The sequence below is a fragment of the Ischnura elegans genome (genome assembly GCF_921293095.1).
Source record: "Ischnura elegans chromosome 13 unlocalized genomic scaffold, ioIscEleg1.1 SUPER_13_unloc_1, whole genome shotgun sequence".
Classification (NCBI taxonomy): Eukaryota; Metazoa; Arthropoda; class Insecta; order Odonata; family Coenagrionidae; genus Ischnura; species Ischnura elegans.
This window is the reverse complement of record NW_025791657.1, coordinates 10,043,596-10,066,677: the sequence shown is the minus strand read 5'-3', so window position 1 is coordinate 10,066,677 and position 23,082 is coordinate 10,043,596. Positions and strand designations below refer to the sequence as shown.

General features: G+C 38.6%; 1 protein-coding gene across 3 annotated transcripts in view; it reads right to left on the bottom strand.

Moving 5' to 3' along the window:
- Positions 1-281: 281 nt before the first annotated feature.
- The window catches only part of LOC124172443 (zinc finger protein 813-like), a 41,472-nt gene continuing 18,671 nt past the window's right edge, over positions 282-23,082 (bottom strand). For 2 of the 3 annotated variants that reach the window (XM_046551880.1, XM_046551881.1), the window contains exons 6-8: positions 13,168-13,287; positions 6,795-6,867; positions 282-2,448 (exon numbers count right to left, since the gene is read on the bottom strand). In XM_046551880.1, coding sequence (XP_046407836.1) covers positions 731-2,448; positions 6,795-6,867; positions 13,168-13,287 — 1,911 coding nt within the window. In that variant the 3' untranslated portion in view covers positions 282-730. The remainder of the gene's footprint in view (positions 2,449-6,794; positions 6,868-13,167; positions 13,288-23,082) is intronic. The other variant, XM_046551882.1, reaches the window with a different exon arrangement.

The following is a 23,082-nucleotide window of genomic DNA, read 5'->3' as shown; positions in this document are numbered from 1 at the left end:
GTTTAACCCTCAAAACTTCATTTTCCGCACTCAGCGCTTCCATTTGGGAGGAAAGCCTACATATCTCCTCCTTCAGACTCTTAATTATCCTTTCCTTCTCCTTCTGTTGCAACATATCTGACTCCGAATTACATTGAAAACACTGCCATTTTTCTTTAATGCAGTCCCCAATCGCACATCTGGAGCACTTGAAATGGAACCATTTCCCGCACTTCCCACATTGCACGCCATTTCTCAGCTTTTTCTTGCACTCGGAACACTTCAAAACTGTAACATTACTCCCCTCCCTGACCATGGTCAACGGTTCAACTTCCACTTAGGGAGCTACGGCAAGGTAAGTCCTCTCTCCTCGAGGACTGGACAGAGACTGAGAATTTTAGGTTAATGCATGTTGAATCTTGTAATGTAATGTAAGTAACAGACATTTTCGCTCACTCTTCTCTGTCTAATGATATCCACTTCATAATGCGCGCTGGCTTTCCATGAAAGATGTAACGTAATGATCTTACACTGAAGATGGCCACGTGAGTCATTTCGCATTGGGTTTATTAAAAGACACTTCCTTATAAATGGTACCTGGCAATATATTTCCGCCATCATTTTATAACTGTCAGTGTATAGGTTGTTGAGGATTTTAAGGTAATATTCATTAAGTTTAGGGTTTGTCCCCTCTGTATATGTATACTCTGTGATATGGTTGTTGAGGGTGGTTCTGAAAGGATAAGGTCTATCACTTGTGTACATTTAAGTGCGTGACAAGTGTTTCCTTTCGAGAGAAAGACTTCCCGCATTCCCTGCATGCATAAGGCTTTTCTCGCGTGTGCGTAAGGATATGGTTTTTGAGGGTGGTCCTATGAGTGAAAGATTTGCAGCATCTGCTGCACGAAAATGGTCTCTCTCCGGTGTGTGTTCGAATGTGATCGGTGAGATGACCACCCTTTCGGAAACACTTGCCGCACACGCTGCACGCATAAGGTTTCTCTCCCGTGTGAGTGCGTGCGTGTTCTTCCAGGTTGTGCCTCTGGGTGAAACACTTGCTGCAGACATTGCATGAATAGGGTTTCTCCTTGGCGTGCGTAAGCATATGTCTGGTGACGTCAGAACTGTGAATAAAAGACTTGCTGCAGACACTGCAGGAATAAGGTTTCTCCTTGGTGTGCGTAAGCATGTGTCTGGTGACGTCAGAACTCTGAATGAAACACTTGGAGCAAATATTGCATTCGTAAGGTTTCTCTCCCGAATGTGAGCGACTGTGCATAACGAGGTTGCCCTTTTGAGTAAAAGACTTGTTGCAAACGTCACAGGCATACGGTTTTTCTCCTGTGTGCGTTCTTACGTGGTCAACAATGCGGCTCTTTTTGGAAAAGCACTTGTTGCAAACATCACATGCATAAGGCTTGTCCCGTGAGTGAATGTGCATGTGTTCACTTAATGAATCACATCCAGAGAAGTACTTTTTACATATTCCGCATGAATAAGAATTCTCTCCTGAATGCGTTAACATGTGCTCACTGAGGGTTCTACTTTCAGTGAAAGTCTTAGCACACACTTTGCATGAGTAAACTGTCTCTCTTGAACTCCCACACTCCTGATCACGGCGGTTCTCAATAGGAGAGTATGACTTTGAAGAAAACTTTTGTGCGCACAGTTCCATATGTGCAGTGCCAGTTTTCCTATTTTTTCTCACATTTTCCCTCTCCCCCATTCCACCAGAATTTTTTTCAATGCGCCCATTTCCTTTTCGTCTCTTCCCTTGTCTCTTAATCTTCAGCTCTTTTATCGTTCTGGAGGTTGTAGGCTGACAAGAAATATCACTTTCTTCATTTGACACAATGGTTTCCATAGACTCATCGTCTCCCGCTGACAATTCAGCATCAACATCTGAATTTCTGGCAACATGATGAGTTTCGAGATGTTTGCTCAGCTCACTTTTGCTGTTGAATCCACCTCTGATGTTGAAGGTATGATATGATCTACTCTTTGCTCTGCGATAATTCTCTGGATTTATGTTAAAGCAATTACTTACCTCTTCCTTTTCTCCCATGACCGCCTCAGTGCCACTCCCTATTTTTTCTCTGCTTTCGATGCAGCTAAGGGTATCAGTGGTATTTAGTGCATCAAAACCACCTCTATCCTCAACAAAATTCATTCTGGCTCCATCTCCACTGATTTTAGATGTATGAATGTATTTCGTATAACATTGTCTATCATCAGGAAATAAGCACGCTGTTAACTTATCAGGATGAGAAGTGCCACATTCTTCAAAGTCATTTTCAATCACATTCGTTCCTTCCTCTGCACAAGAAGCTCCAGACTTGGATTCAAGGGGTGTCACTGAGGCTGAGGGAGGAAGATGGTCACAGCCTAGATCAATCCTTACATTTCTTTCTGCCAGCAGATATGGAGCTGAAGATATTCCCACGTGCGATATGACAGGAGCTGGTAGCCCTGAAAAAGAATTTTACATTAACATTATCACAGTTGTATATGAAAACTATATCTTGGTGACATGATTCCTACAAGTCCTTTTAGAATGATACAAAAGTTATTTTATTGATGTAGAGGTAGCTACTTCAAAGGATGATGAAATTAGTTGCTATATAGATTAAATTTAACCCTTTCCTGCCGGAGACTACGAAAGCAAAACTTAACCTCGCTACGAGTAGCATAAGAACATTTTAAAAATCTCTATATGGAGCTCTTTTTTGGGCGTGAGTTGCCCGGGTACACTCGTCCCTCGGATTTGGGACCCAACTCAATTGGGCGCCCTGCCTCTCACCCGACCCTCGGACCCTTTCTTAGCGGGAGTCCGTGGTCAACTTATTATTTTACCGGTGTTTTTTATAAATAATTATTGATTAAGATTTCTGAGAAATTACACTTACATAATAATAACTGACATATTTTTAAGCATTGTGAAATTTTAAACGGGTTTCTAGCGTTGATAATAACCTAGTTAGGACCTTTTCATTTTACAGAAGGTTAGATGTTTGGAGATTTTTAGAAGGTAAGGTGAGAAATTAGAGTGAGAATGCATTCTCGTATGGGCAGGCATAAGTACTAAGAAATAGGTTTAAGTGATAACGTTTTCATAGAAGTTGAGGATGCATTCAACAATAAAGGAAAAAGGGTAGGGAAAAAGGAATGCAAGCCTGAAAACCTATGAAAGAACTAGCACAATAGTATTTTGAGGATCGCTTTTCTTTGAATCGGAGAGGGCCATCGAAAAATTCGGCGAAAATGTCATTAGCGCTCAACACCTGGACTGTATGAATGCACGCGCGATATCATTATGAGAGCGGAAGGTTTGGTTTTTCCGCGTACTTTACCCGAGACATCGTCAGGCAGCTGAGCACATGTTCTACCCAAAATGAGTAGCTAACAATAGGGCATACAACGCAGGTACGAAGTTGGATATACAAGTAACATTACTTTGGAATACCGGCGTATTAGTAGTTACTCGGGGGAAATTGAATGGATCAGAAAATAAAAGGTATGTAATGTAGGAAGTTATTTGGATTGTAACATTCATGAGCGATAAAACAATAAAACAACAGCATCTCCCCTTTACATATTTTTCATTCCGTAAGATGAAAGAACAAGGTATTAAAGCATTCACATCAGAAGTTCGTTAAAAATAACACTAAAATTTCATTTAAAATTTGCCTACGCACAGAACAAAACGAAGAATTCGATACAATAAATAAAAAATTTGAGTTTGCAACAAATTATTCTTTGCAAAAACCATTGCCGTTTCAAGCACTTCACCGCAAGTTCCTGCTGTGGGAAGGATCATAAATGAGTGGGAGGGTCGGGCACGATTGCCTAAGGGGAGGCACAAGGCTCTCCCTAAGCTCGGTCTCCGGCCGGGCCTGAATACCACCGACCATAGCTACCGCTGCGGTCGCTTCCCATCCCCCACGACAGCTATACCCGACATCAGGTCGTCTGTGTAGAAAAGTTTGCGACACCTACACCCGACGTCAGGTGTTCTGCATATAAAATGCCCGTCGGCTCCACCCGACGTCCGGTGCGAAAGGGCTAAGGAGAAGTAAAAAAGGTATAATTTCTCCTTATTACAATTTTCTTATAAAAGCCTCCTTTTATTTTTTTTGGCAAAAATGGCAGAATTTATTGCTTTCCAGTTAGTACAATGATATTCAATTTTCTGAATTTTCCCATATAATTTACCCATTTCCTAAATTTGCCCTCACAAGTCTATCTTAAACTGTAATTTTAAATTTCTCCTAAATTAATTTTCATACAGGCCTCTTGCAGTTTAATGAAAGCAAAGTAATAGTTTAGTTAGAAAATAACCCTGTAGCTACTGTCAGGGTGCAGGCTTATATGCTCACATGTTACTTTGATGATGAAGAAGTGGAATATGTCTACCAAGGTATAACGGAAGTTATCAAAGAGGGGAAGAAAATCTTATTATTTTAGGCGACTGGAATGCTGTCCTCAGCGAATGTCAAGACGGAATGACAGCTGGGAAATATGAATTAGAAAATTGAAATGACAGCAAAGAAAGGCTACTTCAATTCTGCACTGAACATAGGCTAGTGATTGCCCACATTTTATTATAAAATCCTCCGCAAAGAAGATACACATGAAATATGTCAGGAGACCTTAGAAGATACCAAATCGACTACATTCTAGTGAAATAAAAATTCAGGAACTAGGTGAAGGACTGCAAAAGCTACCCAGAGACAGATATCGACAGGTGATACAACTTAGTTATGATGAAAGTCCCCTAAAATTAAAAAAAGTAGAATAAAGCAGCAAAGAAAAATAAATGGCAGTTAGAGGAATTGAAGGAGATTCAGGATCAACTGGCTTTTAAAGAAGCTGTCGAAAATAGAATAGGGGAAAATACGTTCAATAAATCAGTGGAAGAGAGTTGGAAAACCCTTACAAGTGGTCTGCAGGCAGCAGCTACGGAAGTTCTTGCAAAAAGAAAAGGCATCATGAAAAGCCCATGGATCACACAGGAAGTATTGGATCTCGTTGAAGAAATGAACTACAAGGCTGGGAAAACAGAGGAAGGGCCGATTTGTAACAAGAAAGTAAGGAACGAAATATGTAATAAAGTGAGGAAAGCTAGAGAAGCATGGATGAAAAATATTCGTGAAGATGTACAAAACAATCTTAAACATGGAAAAGTAGAGGCCGTCTACAGGATAGTGGGGAACCACATAAAGGAATCACAATTCATAAGACTAAAAGAGCAGAGAACTGCAATGATTTAAGGACCATGAAACTGACCACACATTAGTTGAAGATACCGGCAAGGATCATTTATAGATAGAAGCATAGAGCACAGAGCAGAAAAGTACATGGATGAGGACCAATTTGGATTCTGAAAAAAACATAAACAAGGGAAGCAATATTAGCTCTTAGGCTGCTCATAGAGAAGAGAATGGAGAAGAACAAACCAACGTTCATTCTTAGAGAAGGCATTTGATAAGGTGGATTGGAACACAATGCTTGGAATCCTAAAAGAAATTGGAGTTCTTTATACCATCATCACTGGTCAACAATCCTAGGATTGGTTTGACGCAGCTCTCCACTCAGTTCTCCTATCAGCTAATCTTTTCACTCCTACGTATTTCTTCTCTTTCACATCTCTCTTTACTTGTTCCATATATTTTGTTCGAGGTCTTCCTTTTCCATTCTTGCCTTCCACCTGTCCTTCGACGATTGTCTTTATCAGGCCATCATGTCTCAAGATGTGGCCTATAAGGTTGTTCCGTCTTCTTATTAAGGTTTTCATGAGGCTTCTCTTCTCTCCTACCCTTCTTAGGACTTCCTTGTTACTAACTCGGTCGATCCATTTGATTTTCATCATTCTTCTGTAGCACCACATTTCAAAGGCCTATATCCTTGCTTTCTCCGCTGCGGTCATTGCCCATGCCTCACTTCCGTATAGGAGCATACTCCAGATGTAGGTTCTTATAAATTGTTTCTTTACATCCATATTTAAGTTTCCCGCTGTAAGCAGGTCTCTCTTCTGGTGGAATGCTCTCTTCGCCTGGGCTATTCTGCTGATAATTTCTTTCTTGCTTCTCCCGTCACTAGTTATCTTGCTTCCCAAATGAGAGAATTCATCCACTTCTATCAGTTTTTGCCTCCCTATTTTAATGTTGGTCTTGACTTCTTCTCTTCTGCTGCATACTAAGATCTTGGTTTTCTTCGTGCTTATTTTCAGTTGATATCTACTCATTACCCTACCCATATTAATCAGAATTTTATATATATAAATATTTGGTAAAATATTTGAGTATGAGGTTAAATAAACTCGTCTCATAGCTTGGAAGAACCATGACAGAATTCTTATATGAATTTTAAACTCAAAAAAGCCATAGAGAGAATATTTCTCCAGCATTTGGTCCAAGTAGTTGGACACTCAAACATTGAAGAAAATTCTTTTTAAAGAGGACCATTATACAACATGCAGATGACTACAAAAAAGTAAGTAAATATAACTCTTCTCCCCTATCCAATTGGCACTTATATTGAAGAAAACAGAAAATATGGATAGATGACTAATTCAGGTTCTTAATCCTTCAGAAACAGTCACAATAAGCCTTATCTGTGCACAGCTATTTGTAGCCCATGGAAGCACTTCCCCACTGCTTCCATTGTGGATGACGAGCCACTGCGAAATTGTCAATTAGTTCTCTGGTCACAGTAAAAAATTGCCAAATAAAAGGATAAGCATGTACATCCTCCATAATTATTAACATCAATTCCTGCATGTTGGGAGTAATGTGCAAGCCCTTGTGAGTACTCACCAAATGCCTCTCCACTGGACTCCTGCACCATAGTAAAACTTTCAATTGGCTCCCCATCCTCGTCTGAAATAAGCTGGAAGTAAGGATCAAAATAAGAATCATGTACAAACAGCAGACTCAGAACTTTTTTGAAAATATTTACCAAAACTAATTTATAAACCACATAATATCAAAATTTATAATTCCTCAGAAACATTTTCTTTACAAAATAAAAATGTTCAATGCCATCAGAGCGTTTATTATTTTCCCATTTATTTTAACTTGGAAGCAGTCGTTGAATTATCTTATGTATGCATTGTAACATCATATTTATAAAATAGCTCTGCTATTGATGTATTTTCTTCCCTACACTACCATGCATGAATTAATGTTTCCTTGGTAATGGCTTCAACACTTATTTCTTCTACTGTTTCCAACCACATTAAGAAAACCAGAGATCATTTGGTATCCACTCGATATTCTAAAAATGCATAAAGAGTTTACAAATATGAATACAGCATATACTAATTCAATTTTTAGTAGGAAGTTCAACAATACAGAAGTTTAACCTTTTCCCTACTAAAAATGTAAATATACCTGTGGATATTTCTTGACCCGGGAGACGAAAGCCATATATTTTTACCGGAGATTTTCTCACACGAGTGAACAAAAGCCAAACATATACCTTTCCTAGCTCTCCCCCTTCTGCGATGGTTGCGGCTGTATGACATCTTTGTCTCGGGACCCAACACTGTAGGGTTTAGGCTTTACCCTCGGAATTCAGGAGCAGGTACCCTGACCCCTCGTCTTTTATTACCCCTCTATACGGTAAGCGACTGCGGTCATGCAATTGTTTATTCAGTCATGTTTCTAAATAAATAGTTCTTCTTTTCTCAAGAAATATAAACTAAGAATTGAATTCTTTGTCTTTCGAGCAGTGTTTACAATTTTTAAATGACATTCTACAATAAATATTGACTTATATATTGAGTTATGTACAAACAACAACATGGAAATTGTTGCTGCATTAAATGCATTAATATTAACTATAGAACTTTGTTTAAAATTTGAAAATGCTTATAAAAAATGAGGAATTCAATTCAAAGTCTGCAATTTACGTGCAAGCAACAATTATCCATGTGCCAAATACATTTAAGCAATCCATAATTTGACCAAAAACCATTGCCGCAGTTAGAATCGTAAACCCGGAAAGGAGGGAGCACAACTACTCTCAGAGTCCGAGATAATGTAAAGGGGTCGAAAAAGGTTGGAGCTGAGAGCGTGTGTATATCCCCGAGATTCTTCATAGTGAATGTCCTCCAAAAATGCTCAGTACCATGAGAAAGAAGAGTGTCTTGGAGCTTTGTGCAGCAGTCATGCTAAGACAAAAAATCTGCCATCTTGAAAGGGTTAAGCAACTTATACAGTGAAACCTCTCTTAGTGACCACTCCTATCCAGCGACCACCCCTCCTAACGACCAGTCTTCTTCGGAACCGATTGTGATGCCCGTATAGTCAATGTATTTATACCCCTATACAAAGACCACCCCTCACCCCGACCAAAGACCACCACTACCACGGGAATTTCCCTCCATTAGGCGACCAAGGAATTCTACTAGCCTGCTAGGAAAGTCTATATTGTAAGCAGCACCAGTTTATACCTGCACTTACCGGAACAATTCGGCCGTTGAGGATAATTACCCTCTTGTCACGGCAGGCGGAGTGGGTTCGTAGGCTTGACCCTCTCCGTAGGGGTTCTGTTTTGTATACAATGTATTTTCTTTTGCTCAAACATTTGTAAATTGTGAATCAGCGAGTCCTTTCGTGGGCAAAACTGCCACTTCATATTTAAGTCGTGGCAGTTTGCTTTGAGTGACGATATAAGAACAATCTCCGAGTCCAAGATGTCGAAGAGAGTTTGTTTGAGTTTAGAGGAAAGGGTTCAAGTTATTGAAGAACGAGATAAAGGTTCATCTGAAAGAAGGTTAGCGGATTCGTTTTAAGTGTGGGAAAACCCAAATAAACGGAATTTTAAAATCTAGGGAAGAAATTTTGAAAGAGTTGTAAAACAGTGACCGGAGCCGAGGAGTGTAAAGAAAGCAGCAAGAAAAATACGAAGGAATTAACTCTTCAGTTTTTGAGTGGTTAAAAGTCGCACAATCGAAAAATATTCCCATAAGTGGATCTTTAATAAAAGAGAAGGCCTTGCAATTTGCTATAGAATTAGAAGATGAAGATTTCGTGGCTAGCATAGCATTACCTTCCGTGGGATCTCCGTTGAATCTGGAGACATAAGTGAAGAAGTGGTCTGTGATTGGAATATGAGACTTATAGCGATTATTAAAACCCGAAAACAGCAGCATGTGTTTAATATGGACAAAAGCGGACTTTTTCCCGTACTCTGCCATCTAAATCCCTGACACTGGGTGCTTTCCACTCATTGACACACATCAACACAAGTCGACTTGCGTCGCAGTTTTCGTGTTCCATTCGGTGTGTGTCGCCCACTGTAGTGACACAAGTCAACAAACGGTAACGCACAGGAATAGTAGAGTTATAAACAGTTACCGCGAGTCGACACTAGTCGACTCACGAGTCGCATGAATGGAAAGCACCCACTTAAGTCAGAGCAGTGCAAGGGTGGAAAGCAGGTCAAAGAACGATTGACCGTGTGTTTCTGTGTAAGCGCTGATGGAGAAAAAGAGGCACCCTTGGTGATTGGAAAATCTCTTCGGCCAAGATGCTTCAAGAATACTGATATGACAAAGTTGGGTATATCTTGGTATGCAAACAGTAAGGCATGGATGACTTCGAAGATTGTTGAGGATTGGTTAATGACCTTTGACAGAAAAATGAGACGGCAAAATCGAAATATTTTCCTGTTCCTGGACAATGCTACATGTCACTCTCATCAAATAAAACTGACCAATGTCCACCTGCAGTTCTTCCCGCCCAATACCACATCAAAATTAATACCCGTGGACCAAGGCATTATCCAGGCATTCAAATTGAGGTACAGAAAGCGAATGATACAACATTTGATTGCACGGATGGATGAAGTTGCCACCGCATCGGATTTAGCTAAGAAGATAACAGTGAGTGATGCTGTGTCATGGGTGCGTTCTGCATGGAAAGAAACTGCATGGAAAGTTGAACCATTGTGAAAGTTTTCAGAAGTTAGGTTTCTTCAATCCTGTCAACGAAGAAGAAATTGAAGAGACAAAATCAGAGGATGTGGATGTTTTGGCTCGAGCTGCAGGGTTTGAGTACAGCCAAATGGTGACCGAGGAGGAAAACCACACCGATTGCTATTATGATTTCAGCGGTGATTGGGAGGACTGCATCATCAAAGAAGCAAAAGGTAGGATTTTTAATAACCAATATTACCTCAATTATTGTAGTACGTATTTAAAAATAACATTGTGCATTATTTCATATCTATTATCTCCGTTTTTCTTATCTCTTTTTCGATAATATTGTATTTTAAGGAACCATTACTGAAGATGAAGATGACTCAGACATTGTGCCAAACGAAGAACCAAGATTAAGCCCTCAAGAGACACTTTCATTAATAGAAAAGTGTCACAATTCAATGAAAAGTGCAGATTTCAACAGCGAGAAAATCAATGAACTGTTTACAGAACTAAAATATGTGTTGGAAACTGAAATAGCAAAAAAAAGTGCAATGACCTAAAGCAAACTTCTATACGACAGTTTTTTTTCGTCTCAAAGTGATGTTTTCTCCTCAATACTGTGATGTATGTTTAAAGTCATTATTCATAAGAGTGGACGTTATTAATAAATATGTATTTGATATATATGCTATAGTTCCTGCGGCTTTGACACTGTTTGTTTTACTTCTCATAGGCTCCAAAGTGAGATTTAACTTCCTTGGCCAGAGTGACGAATATTTTTCTCAAAATTCAGCTTAATAAGGCTATATATGTTATGGTATATGCGTATAATATTTAAATTTATATAGTACACATTATAAAAAATAAAGAGGTAATCATCTCTACTGTAGATTGCTGTTAATGCAAATGTTCTTGTGCAAAAACTGCTATGGGCATACAGACAGTGTTACCCAGATGTTAAGCGAATTAGGCTGGGAGCCGTTGGAGACTCGGAGGCTGCGCGCTAGGCTTAGATTGTTGGAACAATTGAGAATGGATATCGTTAAGAGCGACACAGAGAACATAATATTAGAGCCACACTATATTTCCAGGTCCGATAGATGTGATAAATTAAGAGAGATGTTTTGCCGAACGGATAGATATGGGAATTCGTTTTTCCCCCGAACCATAAAGGACTTAAATAAACGCTAGTCCCAACTTCGTTTGAGCACTTAATTTTTTTTTTAAGCTGTAAACGGCTGGTGTCCTAACACCCCCTGCCACACGCCTTTTAGGCGGCTTGCGGGGTATTATGCAGATGTAGATGTAGATATACTACATAACTTTGTAGTGAGAAAATATTTAATATTAATTAAATTACTAAATGTGTAAAATTTACCAGCAATTAAAAACTAACACTGAATAAAACGCGATTTATGTTGCTTAAAGTAAAGCGTGAACTCAGTAGTTACCTATCTTTTTTACATCTGCTCCCTTGAAATTATGCAGTCAGAAACACACCCGCACCCCCTTTGAATGACCACCCCTCTTAACGACCATTTTTCAGTGGAACCGTCAGTGGTCGCTTAATACAGGTTTCACTGTAATACTACCAACCCACTATCTTAAGTACTGTCTAACTGCTACCCAAGTCATATTCCTTTGCTAGAAGAAGTAATGGCATAAATTTGAAACGAGGCAATCGTTTAGGGAAGTAACACATCACTGTCAACAAAGTAAAGCTTTGAGAAAACAGAACAACATGGCATCCCTTTTGGTCCAAGGAAAACCTGGAGAAATACACACATATTCAAGAATACACAGCATATGCAACCATAGGCTGGCCGTTATTTTTCCGAATTGAGATAAATTATGTTTTCCTAGGCTCAAAATGATAAAAATGAGGTTAAATATTCACATGCTAAAATTTAGTTACTCTTAACTAGGGGAACCCATGCCTCAGGGGCCCTGCGTACTGAGGACCTTCAACTGAGTTTTTTTGGGGCTGAAAAATCACTATACTTACAAAAAATGGGCAAGAGGGTTGGAGTTCACATTTTATTCAGAGAATGGTCAAATTTGAACAAAGCTCTACCATTAATATTGACCCATTTAATGCAGCAAAAATTTCTATGTTGATGTTTATACTGGAATTGAGATGTAAGTAAATATTTATCATACAATGTTAGAACCCCGTAGAGCCGAACATGCATGGTCGGAACTTGGCCACGACATCTAATTTGAGGAGAAGAAACTTTTAGTTAAGGAGTGCCGATACTTCCCCAGACAAATCAGGGAAGCAATTGAAATTCAAGAAACACCTTTGAATTTCAACAGAGAAGATGGATACTTCCCTCACAGCGCCTGGAAAAGAGTGATCAAAGAGAGAGCCAATCAGAGAGAAGTGCCCAGTCAGACGGCCAATCACAGTGCAGCTCCCATCCAGCCTACAGTATATAAGCGAGGCAGAAACCAACAGCCGACACCTTCGACCTGAAGACGCTGGCAGGATAGCCAGTGAAACTGTAGTCCACAAACAAGCTGACGCGGAAGAAAACCCTGAAGAAATGCAGAGATCATTTCTCATACAACTTCGTTTAAAAGTTGTAGATGCTGCTCAAAAGACAAAAAATTCTATTCTCACTTAGATTTTTCGAGAAAAAACAAGTATTTATTTTGCAAAATGACTGGATGCACAATTGTATGACCCCAGTCCCTTACCACAAAGAGGGGTGATATAAGACGAGGGGTCCAAGAGCCTGCTCCCAGAATTCGAGGGTATGGTCTACGTCCCACTTTGTTAGGTCCTGAAACTTAGATTTCACGAATCCACAACCACCATAAAAGGGAGAGAGCAAGGGTAAGTATTTTTTTTCTGCATTCGTTCTCCTGCATATAAAAATCTCCGGCGTAAATTTGCCACCATAGTCTCCCAAGTCAAAAAACGACTGCTGCCATTTTTGTCAATCGCAGGGAAAGAGTTGAGTACATCCTACCTAACAAGTTTACCATATTGGATGAATTTGTAATTTTTTTAATTGAAAATTTAATAATTTTAAAAATTCAAATAACAGAGTAGATTCCATTTAATGGGTCCACCGGTTACTTGGGGCAGCTGCTTAATTGGGGCAGATCTTGAAACACAGAACCCTATAGAGGAATATCCCAGAGTATTCTCCGCTTAATTGGGACAGTATGCTGCTTTATTGGCAATGTTCAACAGAGGAATGAATTTAGGTCATAAAAAATTGAGCAAAATAAAGGAAAGAGTGTTCACTCACCAAATCATCGTTTGCCAGTGGGTCTACGCCAGCACAGGCAATTCCATCCAGAGCTGTTCCATGCAGCACTTCATTATTTTCTTCTCTTAGGGGTTCATTGTTCTCCTCTTTTACATAAAACTAGAAGAAAATGCAGGGTGTTACTCGATTAAATCCAAGTATAATGATGAAAATAATACAGTATATTCCGTTAAATGGGTCCACTGGTTTCTCGGGGCAACCACTTAATTGGGGCAGATCTTGAAAAACAGAACCCAATAGAGGAATATCCCAGAGTATTTTCCGCTTAATTGGGACAGTATGCCGCTTTATTGGGCCATGACTTAGACTATATTCTCGAGAAAAAATTAAAATTTTTTGTTTTCAGAATACTATTTTTTTATTTTCCTCCTTTAATCTACACTTTTTTTCAAAAATGTTCCTATTTTTGCCCTATTTTGAAAGCTCTTGTTGTTACATTATCCGCAAGATGATAGGACTTTTCTTTAAAAGGAATTAATAAAAGACATTCATTCAGTGTCGTCCGAGGCTGTGAAAAATATTTTTAACTAAATTGTTATAATTTTTAAAAATTAAATTAAATTAAACTCGCTGATTTATCAATCAAATTAATAGTTTAATTAACTTATACTGCATTAAAAAATTTCTTTAGTCTTCTTTCCATCATTTCAACGTTTGTTTATGCCCATATACAGGATAGTTCGCCTCATTGGGGCAGCCGCTTAATTGGGACCAAGTGCACAAGTCCCGATACGTCCCAATTAACCGGAATCTACTGTATTTACAGTTGACCAATTCCATTGAAAAGTGACAAACTTCAATTGGATTTTTTTAAATTGAATATTTTTCACCTGAATTTTTTTCAATTGAATAGTTCAACTTAATATTTTTCAATGGAATAGTTCAATTTAATATTTTACAATGGAATATTTCCGAAGGGTGCAAAAGAGGAATAAAATTAGTCTACATCGGGACTCAAACATGACCCAAGCTGCATAAGACACTGGAAGGGGTGAGCACTCGGCCAACAAGGTAGCTGAGAGGGATCGATTACTCAAGGTGGTGCACGAAATCTTTACATGAGAATCTCTTTCAAACCCAGGACTGTAGAAGAAATCCATGACCCTTTTTCTACATTAACAATATAGTTTCAGAATACAACAGGGTTCCCACTCTAACTGAATTATAAAATTCACGGTTTTCTCCAGGTTTACACCGTCTATATTTTGTCAAATTCACAGTCTGTTTTTTTTTATTTCTAAGAATAAATATTGATCACATAAAAATCACCGACTGCACGCTTACTAAAAATTTACCAACACTGTAAACACCGGCAATGCAAACGCAGCAATGAAAGTACATACTCCTTTTTATGTCGCCTATCGTTAGCAAAATTTAGAGCCGGATAAATGTTGAGAGTGGGGAAATGGAGGGTGACAGGGAAGTGAAGAGGTGTCTGATTTCTCGTCAGGGTTAATGATCACTTTGGTTAGCAGTCTTCCAATGACAGGCTTAAGGTCTGTCTCTTGTCATGACACACGGACCAATAATTGTGCTTCGAATGTACACGTGCAGACAAATGTGTGGACATTGTTTGAGAGTTAATGACCTTGAAACATGATCGACATATCGATTTTTCTTTTGAATGGTCAATTGTAGTTCCACAATCAAGTTTGAGAGGATTTTAAGGTCTCAGAATAAAATTCACAGCTATTTCCAGGTTAGTTCACAGTAGACAAAATTCATGGTTTTAACAGGTTACGTACCGGGGTATTTAAATTCCTAGGAACGCCAATTTGGAAATATGTGCCTATTAGGATGTAATGCCTTTGTGTATAAACATGGTTAAAAAGCTAATTTTTAGAATATAACTTTACCCAATCAAACGTTATGATACATCAATTCATTATGAATAACGAACAACAACTGAAAACGCACTAATGAATACCTATCATACACTTTAAAATTGTTTAGGTTGACTCGCCCAAATTCTCGTCATCCATCCGGAATGTTCGGGAAAATAATTACAAGAATTCTTGTCATCCGTACGCAACGTGTTAACATGAGAATTTGTCTCGAACCGGGGCCTATCTGGAAGAAATCCATGACCCTTTTTCTACATTACCTACATAGTTTTAGAATATAAAATAGGCATTCAGATCCCGAACATCAGTCTTGGTTTGTCTCCTTGTGAGTGGTGTTGGGAATATATTCCACCAAAGAGTGAATCTGCCTTACAGCAAAACTGCACTAGACAAGGCAAGAGTACACTCACCAATTTATCATTTGCTAGTGGGTCGGTGACATCACTCAAAATTTTAGCAGGATCTGGTGTGTGCAGTGCAGAATGACTCTCTGTACTGCACAGAGCACTCTGTAAGTGCTCTTTGTACTCCTCTTTCACGCGAAACTAGAAGAGAATGCTGGGAGTCATTTATAAGGAAACACCGCGTACCTTGCTCAGCCTTTATCAATATCACATTTTTATGGCATTCGGAATGCCAAACACATATCTCAACAGGTAGTGGTTCCTTTGAATGGGCTTCAGTTTGGCTGTAATTAATTAATTTGCCTGCAGTACTTTTAGCAAGACTTATATCATTCCAAAATAGCACTTCTATTGCCAGTAGGTCTGTTGATATAGTGGATAAAGTTGTCCACTCACACCCTAAGGGCCAGGGTTTGAGGCTTTGCCACAGCAGATTAATTTGTAGTCTCAATATTGATCAGACAGCGATGAGTTTTCATTGATTTTAATCACAGCAAGCATTAGCATGAGAGAATTTTTTTATCCTCATAATGGCCTTTTAGTATTTAAGCAGTGTAATTTCGAAGGAGGACATAAGGAGAATAAACTTGCTACCCTCCTCAAAAACATACCAAAAGACTAGTGGGGAGTAATAGCAGTAGCTTTTTTTCAAGAAGTGACATTTGCAGGTGGTTCTTGATATTATGCGGGTTGGAGTACGGAAGATATTGGGAAGCAGGGAGCACAAGCATATTTCTTTATTTTAAATAATCAACTTTTATTTCATCCTATTTGTCAATTGAAATGATATTTTCCAATGTTTTTTTTAGTGCATAGGTACTTTGTAGGTAAACTCCCAGTAGAGTAATGTGAATTACAATTATTCGGGAGATATGGCAATTTATATTCGTTTCATGTTATTATTAATTACATCTGCATACATATTACTGCCTGTTGTGAGCTTTAATGGCATGTGCTCTTGCAAGAAGTTGTTTTCATTTTTAATTTGGAAGTTGACCGGTATAAGCAGTACAAAAAACTTTCTAGCACACTCTCACCCTTGGTACTATAGTCGTCATATCTCCACGTTTGAAATCACACTGCCTAAATACCTAAATGCTAAAATGGATAAAAAAATTTCTTTTGCCTATGCTTGCTGCAATTTCAATTAATGAAATATTAGCTGCCTCATGATCAAGATGAAGATTACAAAATGTACTGCTGCGGTGAAGCCTCGAACCCTGTCCCTCAAGGTGGGAGTCGACGACGCTATCCAGTATACCAACAAGCCTACCTGCAATTGAAGCGATGTCTTGGAATTGTATAAGGCTTGTTAAAAGTACTGCATGCAAACTAATAAATTTAATTACAACCAAACTAAGGCCCATTCAAGGGAACCACTACTAGTTCAGATATATGTTCACCATTCTTAAGGCAATAAAAAATACAGCATTGAAAAAGGCAGAGCATGGTTAATGGTCTCTCCTTGTCAGTAAAGGAAAAAGAATAACAATAACCTCTTTAAAAATAATGATAAACATAGGCGCCGACTCCATGGGGCCTGAGGGGGCTCTAGCCCCCTCAATAATTCGTTTGGGGGGGCGGAGCCCCCCCAATAATTCAAGAAATTAATTAAGTGATATTGTGCTTTGTAAAATCACAAAAATATGTTGGTATTTTTTATTTTCCTTGTTTGACGATAGTTACCTTCTAAAATACATTCAGTAATGATATAAAACAATAATTATCGCGGCATTAAACAGGTTAACTGAAAAAAGTGGTGTGAATCATTATAGTGTTTCAGGGCTGCGACACACTTTGAATTTTTCCCGGTGCGTGAACCTTCGGGTACAAACTGACGGGCCAAGAGGGATGTAAGCTGCCTCCCGGTTGATTTAAATGGAAGAATGACTTATTTTTGCGCCAATAATGATCACAAATTGACCAAATACAACATAAACCCTACTGAAACCAGCCAAATAATAATGGGAGGTTTGTGGCGTTTTGGACCCTTTGTGTTACCGCAGTTACTCACGCATAAGACGGCTTTGAAAAAAGAACAATATAGGATTTTAGAGAAAAAAAGAAATTGGACCTCCTTGCTCCTACTAAGTACTATGGATGGCGTTTTGTGGGAGAGTGGGGGTTAGGATTGTCTTCCATGGTCTTACGTAACGAGGGACTGGAACAATATTACGTAAGATCTTGTCCGTATTGTAACATTGTATTGTTCTTCAATAAAACTTAGTTGTGGAGGTGAAGCATTCGCTCGCTACATTCGTACATTTAGTAATCTCACCCCTACCATAATGCTACTCATCTGTCGCCTGACTGCCTGGCTACATTACCTTCATGGTCAACCAAAACAGGATATATCCAGGAGACATTTGTTGATGGATTGGTCAATCCACCTCACTACATTGTTGTGGAAGGTGCAACAAAGATGCTAGTCAGAAATTGTCGATTTGCGCCTGGGTATCAGATGAATTTGCCGACACATCGGGCTCATCTACACGTTCGCTTCCGAAGCATACGCAGCTTGGAGTCGTCTGCCGCGAATCCTTCTCTTGCGCTCATATAACAACGCCGATTTATGCGAGTAAAAGCGACAAAAATCCTCATCCTACTTGTAAGTAAATACGGTATAGAATTGAATTTTAGAGACTTTTTAGAATTATAATGACTTTTAATGATCAAGATCAGCAGAAATAATGGTAATAATGACCAATTTGCAGGCCTGTGGGCCAGCGCTGCGGCCGCGGCGACTGCAAAAGGACTTAATCAGAAAGCAGAAGCACCTGAAGCACTGCGCGCCTCCGCATCGCGGCGCGTTGACACTTCAAGACATTACGACACCGCGGCAATATGGAGTTCACCATGCTGGCGCAGTCATTCAGTGTGGATATTTCCTTTCAGTGCAGACGTGTTTAGCATTTCGACTTTAGTATTTAGGAGACTCTTTTATGTGACTATATGTTATTTGTTTACTTTAGTCTCTTAGTGTATTGTGAATTAAGTTAGCAATGGATAAATTTGTTACCAAAAAGGCGCGCTTGGAAGTTGATGGTACTGCAAGTCAACCTCCGGCAATCATTGAGTCGTCAATTGCTTCATTGTCTTCAGGCGAGAAGTGTTCACAGCCGATACGTGGACAATCCGGCAAGGGAAGATCATTTCAGAAGTCTTGGTTGACCAAATATGCATGGTTAGAAGATGAAGCATCTACCTAAAAAGTTAATTGCAAAACCTGCAAAGAGGCAGATGCTAAAAATGTATTACAATTTTCTTCAAAAAAAGAAGATGCATTTCTTTCCCTAGGCTAATCTAACTGGAAAAAGGCCTTGGAAAAATTCCGTCTTCATGAAAATACGTTTACGCATAAAAAAGGTGTTCTGAGACTAAATTCTATCACTAACCGAAGTGTGGTCTCCCAACTGAACGAACAGTTAGATAGTGATATGACAAAAGACCGTTTAGATCATGAGACAATTTTTACTACCGTGCAATTTCTATGCCGACAAGGACTAGCAATCAGAGGGCAAGAAGATGTAAACTCACATTGTTTTCAATTGTTGGAACTCCGAAAGAATGACGTACCTGAGTTAAAATATTGGTTAGGGCGTTCGGGTACAAGTGAACATCCCACGATATTCAAAACGAGATCATCGATCTACTAGGAAAGACCCTGTTGAGAAAGGTATTGGCTTCAATCAAGAAGACTGAACATTATTCTATTATAGTTGACGAAGCAAGTGTATCTTCGATTCACGAACAAGTACATTTTGTATTCGTACTGTCGATGATTCTTTAATCATCAACGAAGACTTTATTGGCTTATACGAGATCCCCAACTCTGAATCACAGACTATTTAATATAATAAAAGACGTTCTGGCTCGTCTTGAGTCAATGGATAACTTGAGAGGACAGTGCTATGATGGTGCCTCTAATATGAGAGGTAGGTTCAAAGGACTACAAAAGTTAGTTTTGGATGTACAACCAAAAGCACGTTATGTGCACTGCACTGCTCACAGTTTAAACTTGGCAGTTGTAGACAGTCTCCGCGCTCTTACGTGTAAGAGGGATATTATGGCTTTTGCCAAGGACATAATAAACACCGTAAGGGAATCCACCAAAAGGATGGGACTTTTCAGAAGCATACGCTGTGAGAGCGCCAACGATCAACTTGGTCTACGACCTCTTTGCCCAACTCGATGGACAATGCGAGCTTCCAGTATTTTGAGAATAGTGAAAAACTTTGAAGAACTTTTGGTGTTTTTTTAAACATTTAGTGCAGAGGACAAAACAGAGGCTGGTTACAAATGTGCAGGCTACCTTGAGTCAATGTTACAATTTAAGACTCATTTATTTTTACGTCTTTATTGCCATGTAATGAACCCAGTAGAGGATGTCAATGAAAAAATTCAATGCCCTCATCTAAGTGTTGCTGATCTCGGAAAAATATATGAGGGCTTGATGGAATGGAAGGCGTGGTAGTTTTTAACACTTTTGGGAATAGTGTTTAAAAGAGAAACCCTCACAAGTTAATGATCCTCCGCTTCCTCGGAATCGACTTATGACAAAGAAATATGAAAACGACAAAGCCAGCTCACCGCACACATTCAAAACCCCAAAGGAATACTACAAAGCTATCTACATTGAAGTTTGTGAAACGGTGCAATCTTGCACTACTGAGCTGTTTTCATCCACTGGACTCACGCAGGTTATTGCAGTTGAACAAGAGTGTTTGCTTTTAGTGAACATAGGGGAAACAATGTAAACTCAACTGAGTTTTTCAAAAATGACCTCGACATTGAAAGATTGCGCTTACACTTGCATATGTTAGCCCATATCGCTAATAAAAAACAACTGGTCTTAAAAACATGCGTGATGTAAGAAAGTACATTACATAAGAGCCTGCAGTTGGAGAAATGTTATGCGAAGTAGTGAAGTGCATTAAGTTTCTCCAAGTAGTTCCAATAACGACAGCGACAGCAGAACGGTCATTTAGCGCCCTTAGACGCCCTATATAAATAAAATAAGAGAGATAGATTGTAGAACAGACAGATTGCGAATGTTATTTTTTCCACGATCAATAAGAGATTATAACGGCAGCAATAGAACTCGTAAATAGATTGCATGACTTGTAGTGTAGCCTACTAACCTATGTAAAACTTCATGCATGTTTCTGAATTTCTATTCGATATTCTATTTCTAACAGCATATAGTAGTATAGTTTGTAATTATGCGGGACGTCTTTTGGACGGTGTGGTGGGCATGTGGGAGTCGAAATGCATGCTGCATGCTGGTGATTGATCACCCCCTGCCAAACACCCTAGAGGTGGCTCGCAGGATATTATGTAGATGTGGACGTCTGAAATCATATCTTCGATCAACAATGGGACAGAAGCGATTGAACAACTTGGCTGTTCTCCATGCCCACCGTGATGTTTTGGATGAATTGGATATCCGACCAGTCATCAACGACTTCATATACAGTAATCCGGTCAGACGGTCGACATTTGCACCTTTCTAAAGACACTCTTGCACTAATGATGGTATTTATAGAAATATTAAAAATCTTTATAAAACAGATATATACATACAGAATGTTACATTTTTTGTTTCAAAATGTTAGTGATCAGTACTGTATTTATATATTATGATTATATCTTGTTTCGTACTATAGCACTGTATTATTTATTTTCAAGTACTTCGGTTTTTTTAATGTGTAAGACCCAATTAAAACCCGCTATTTACCAACTTGTTGACTGAAAGTATTAGGCGTACTTTATAAAAGTTGCCAACTGTATTAAAGGATTAACGTTGAAATATTGTTTTAATTAAATGAGCCGTAGAGTCTTCTTCAAAGTTAACTTAAATTACCTACATCACTTATTAATCAAAGTGCTATTGCTGAGCAACAGCAATATTTTATGTTTTATTCTTTTTATGATATTTTATTTAAATATAATTTTAGTTTTTTTCAGAACTATATATTCACTGCTCTGTAGTAGTCTATGAGCGTATTTATAACTGTAAATGAAATTAGCTTTTTACCAAAATACCGTGCTGTTGATGTTTTGTTTCTTTTTTCAAAGCCAAAAAATGTGTTAGGCTTGTAGAGTTTCCCAAAGTGTCAAGTTATAGAGAGTCGAGTTTTCGGGGTTCTAATGTTGATCATAAAACCCCTCTAAAAGGCTTAAAAAAAACTCACTATTTTTGATCTAAAATTTAGAAAATTTCCCTAGGTGACAAAATTTCCGCGGTTTGGGCCCCCCCAATATTTTTTATAAGTCGGCGCCCCTGATGATAAACCCTCTTCTTTTACATGAGACCACTGAAGATGGACAAAAGAATGTACTCATAAGCTTTTTGTCTCACCTTGCCTGAAGTTCACCTCCTAAAGTATTTAAAAATCTTTCCCATTATTTATTATTTCATACAGTTAATTATATCCATGAATGTTCCTCTTCCACTCAAACTTACGAGCCCATGAAAATGCAAGCCATTTCTGTGTTAATTCATATCTTTGTAACATGGATATACATACTTAGTAATTTCTAAAGAACTTGATGTAGAAGGTTGTTTTTGTGTGTTTTCCACGCAGATACAAAATAGCAATTACTAAATTAACTAAAATGTTATTTGATCCAAAAAATATTGTAAATGCTACTGAAGGCATATCCTCCCAAAAATTTTTGATGACATTCCTTGCTAGGGAATATACTCTCTAATATACTCAATAGCAAAAATATAATAATTTTACAAAACAAAGCTATGCTAATCTCTAACAAGTTCACAATTATGATGGTGATAAATCACATGGACTGAGAAAGTAATGAGAAATTGAAAAGGAGAGTGGAAGAATAAACAGCCCTTCTAAAACCTCTAAAAGGAAGACAACTAAATTGGCCACATCACGAGATGCTTAGGCCTAATAAAAAAATATTCTAAGCACAGAAGGACAGGGAGAAGGGCAATGGACAGTAGGGTGGGCTGATAAAAGTGTTTTTTTTCTGATCAAATTTGCCAAGCGGGAAAGTAGTGAAATGAGCCATATTCTTTGATATATTGGACAGACGATGAGGATAGTTAAAGAACAAGAATTATTGTGAACATGCTCGTGCAGAGCACAAAATGTTGGGTTCATCCATTCAAGTAAACCGGGGCGTTCTATTTAAATCGAAGTCAAATGTTCGCCCAACTAAGTTAAAATACTTCCAAAGAAATATTAATTGATTCGTTTTGGCAATCAACCTGTACACAGGCATCCCCCGAGATACGTAAGAGATGCGTTCTGGTAGACTCTGCATAAGTCGAAATTTACGTAAGTTGAACATTCTGCATTATTGTTTCAGAGATTTCAATCGGTGGGGAGGGGATCGGGTGGGAATTCTAAGCGGAGAAATGCGTGGTAAATTCTCGGTGAAGTTTCATTCAATTCACTGCCATATTCATGTTCTCTTGTGAACTCTTCCACCTATTCTTAAGTTATTAGATACAAAATCAATAAACATTAATATAGTCCGAGTGCTGCATCTCGATCATTACCAATCAAAATGCGTAACATTATTCCCCGAATAGTCCGATCGCGTGTATTCAACGGTATCTCAACTCTACATTACTAAACTGAATATAGTAGACCCTCGTTATTACGAATTTCACG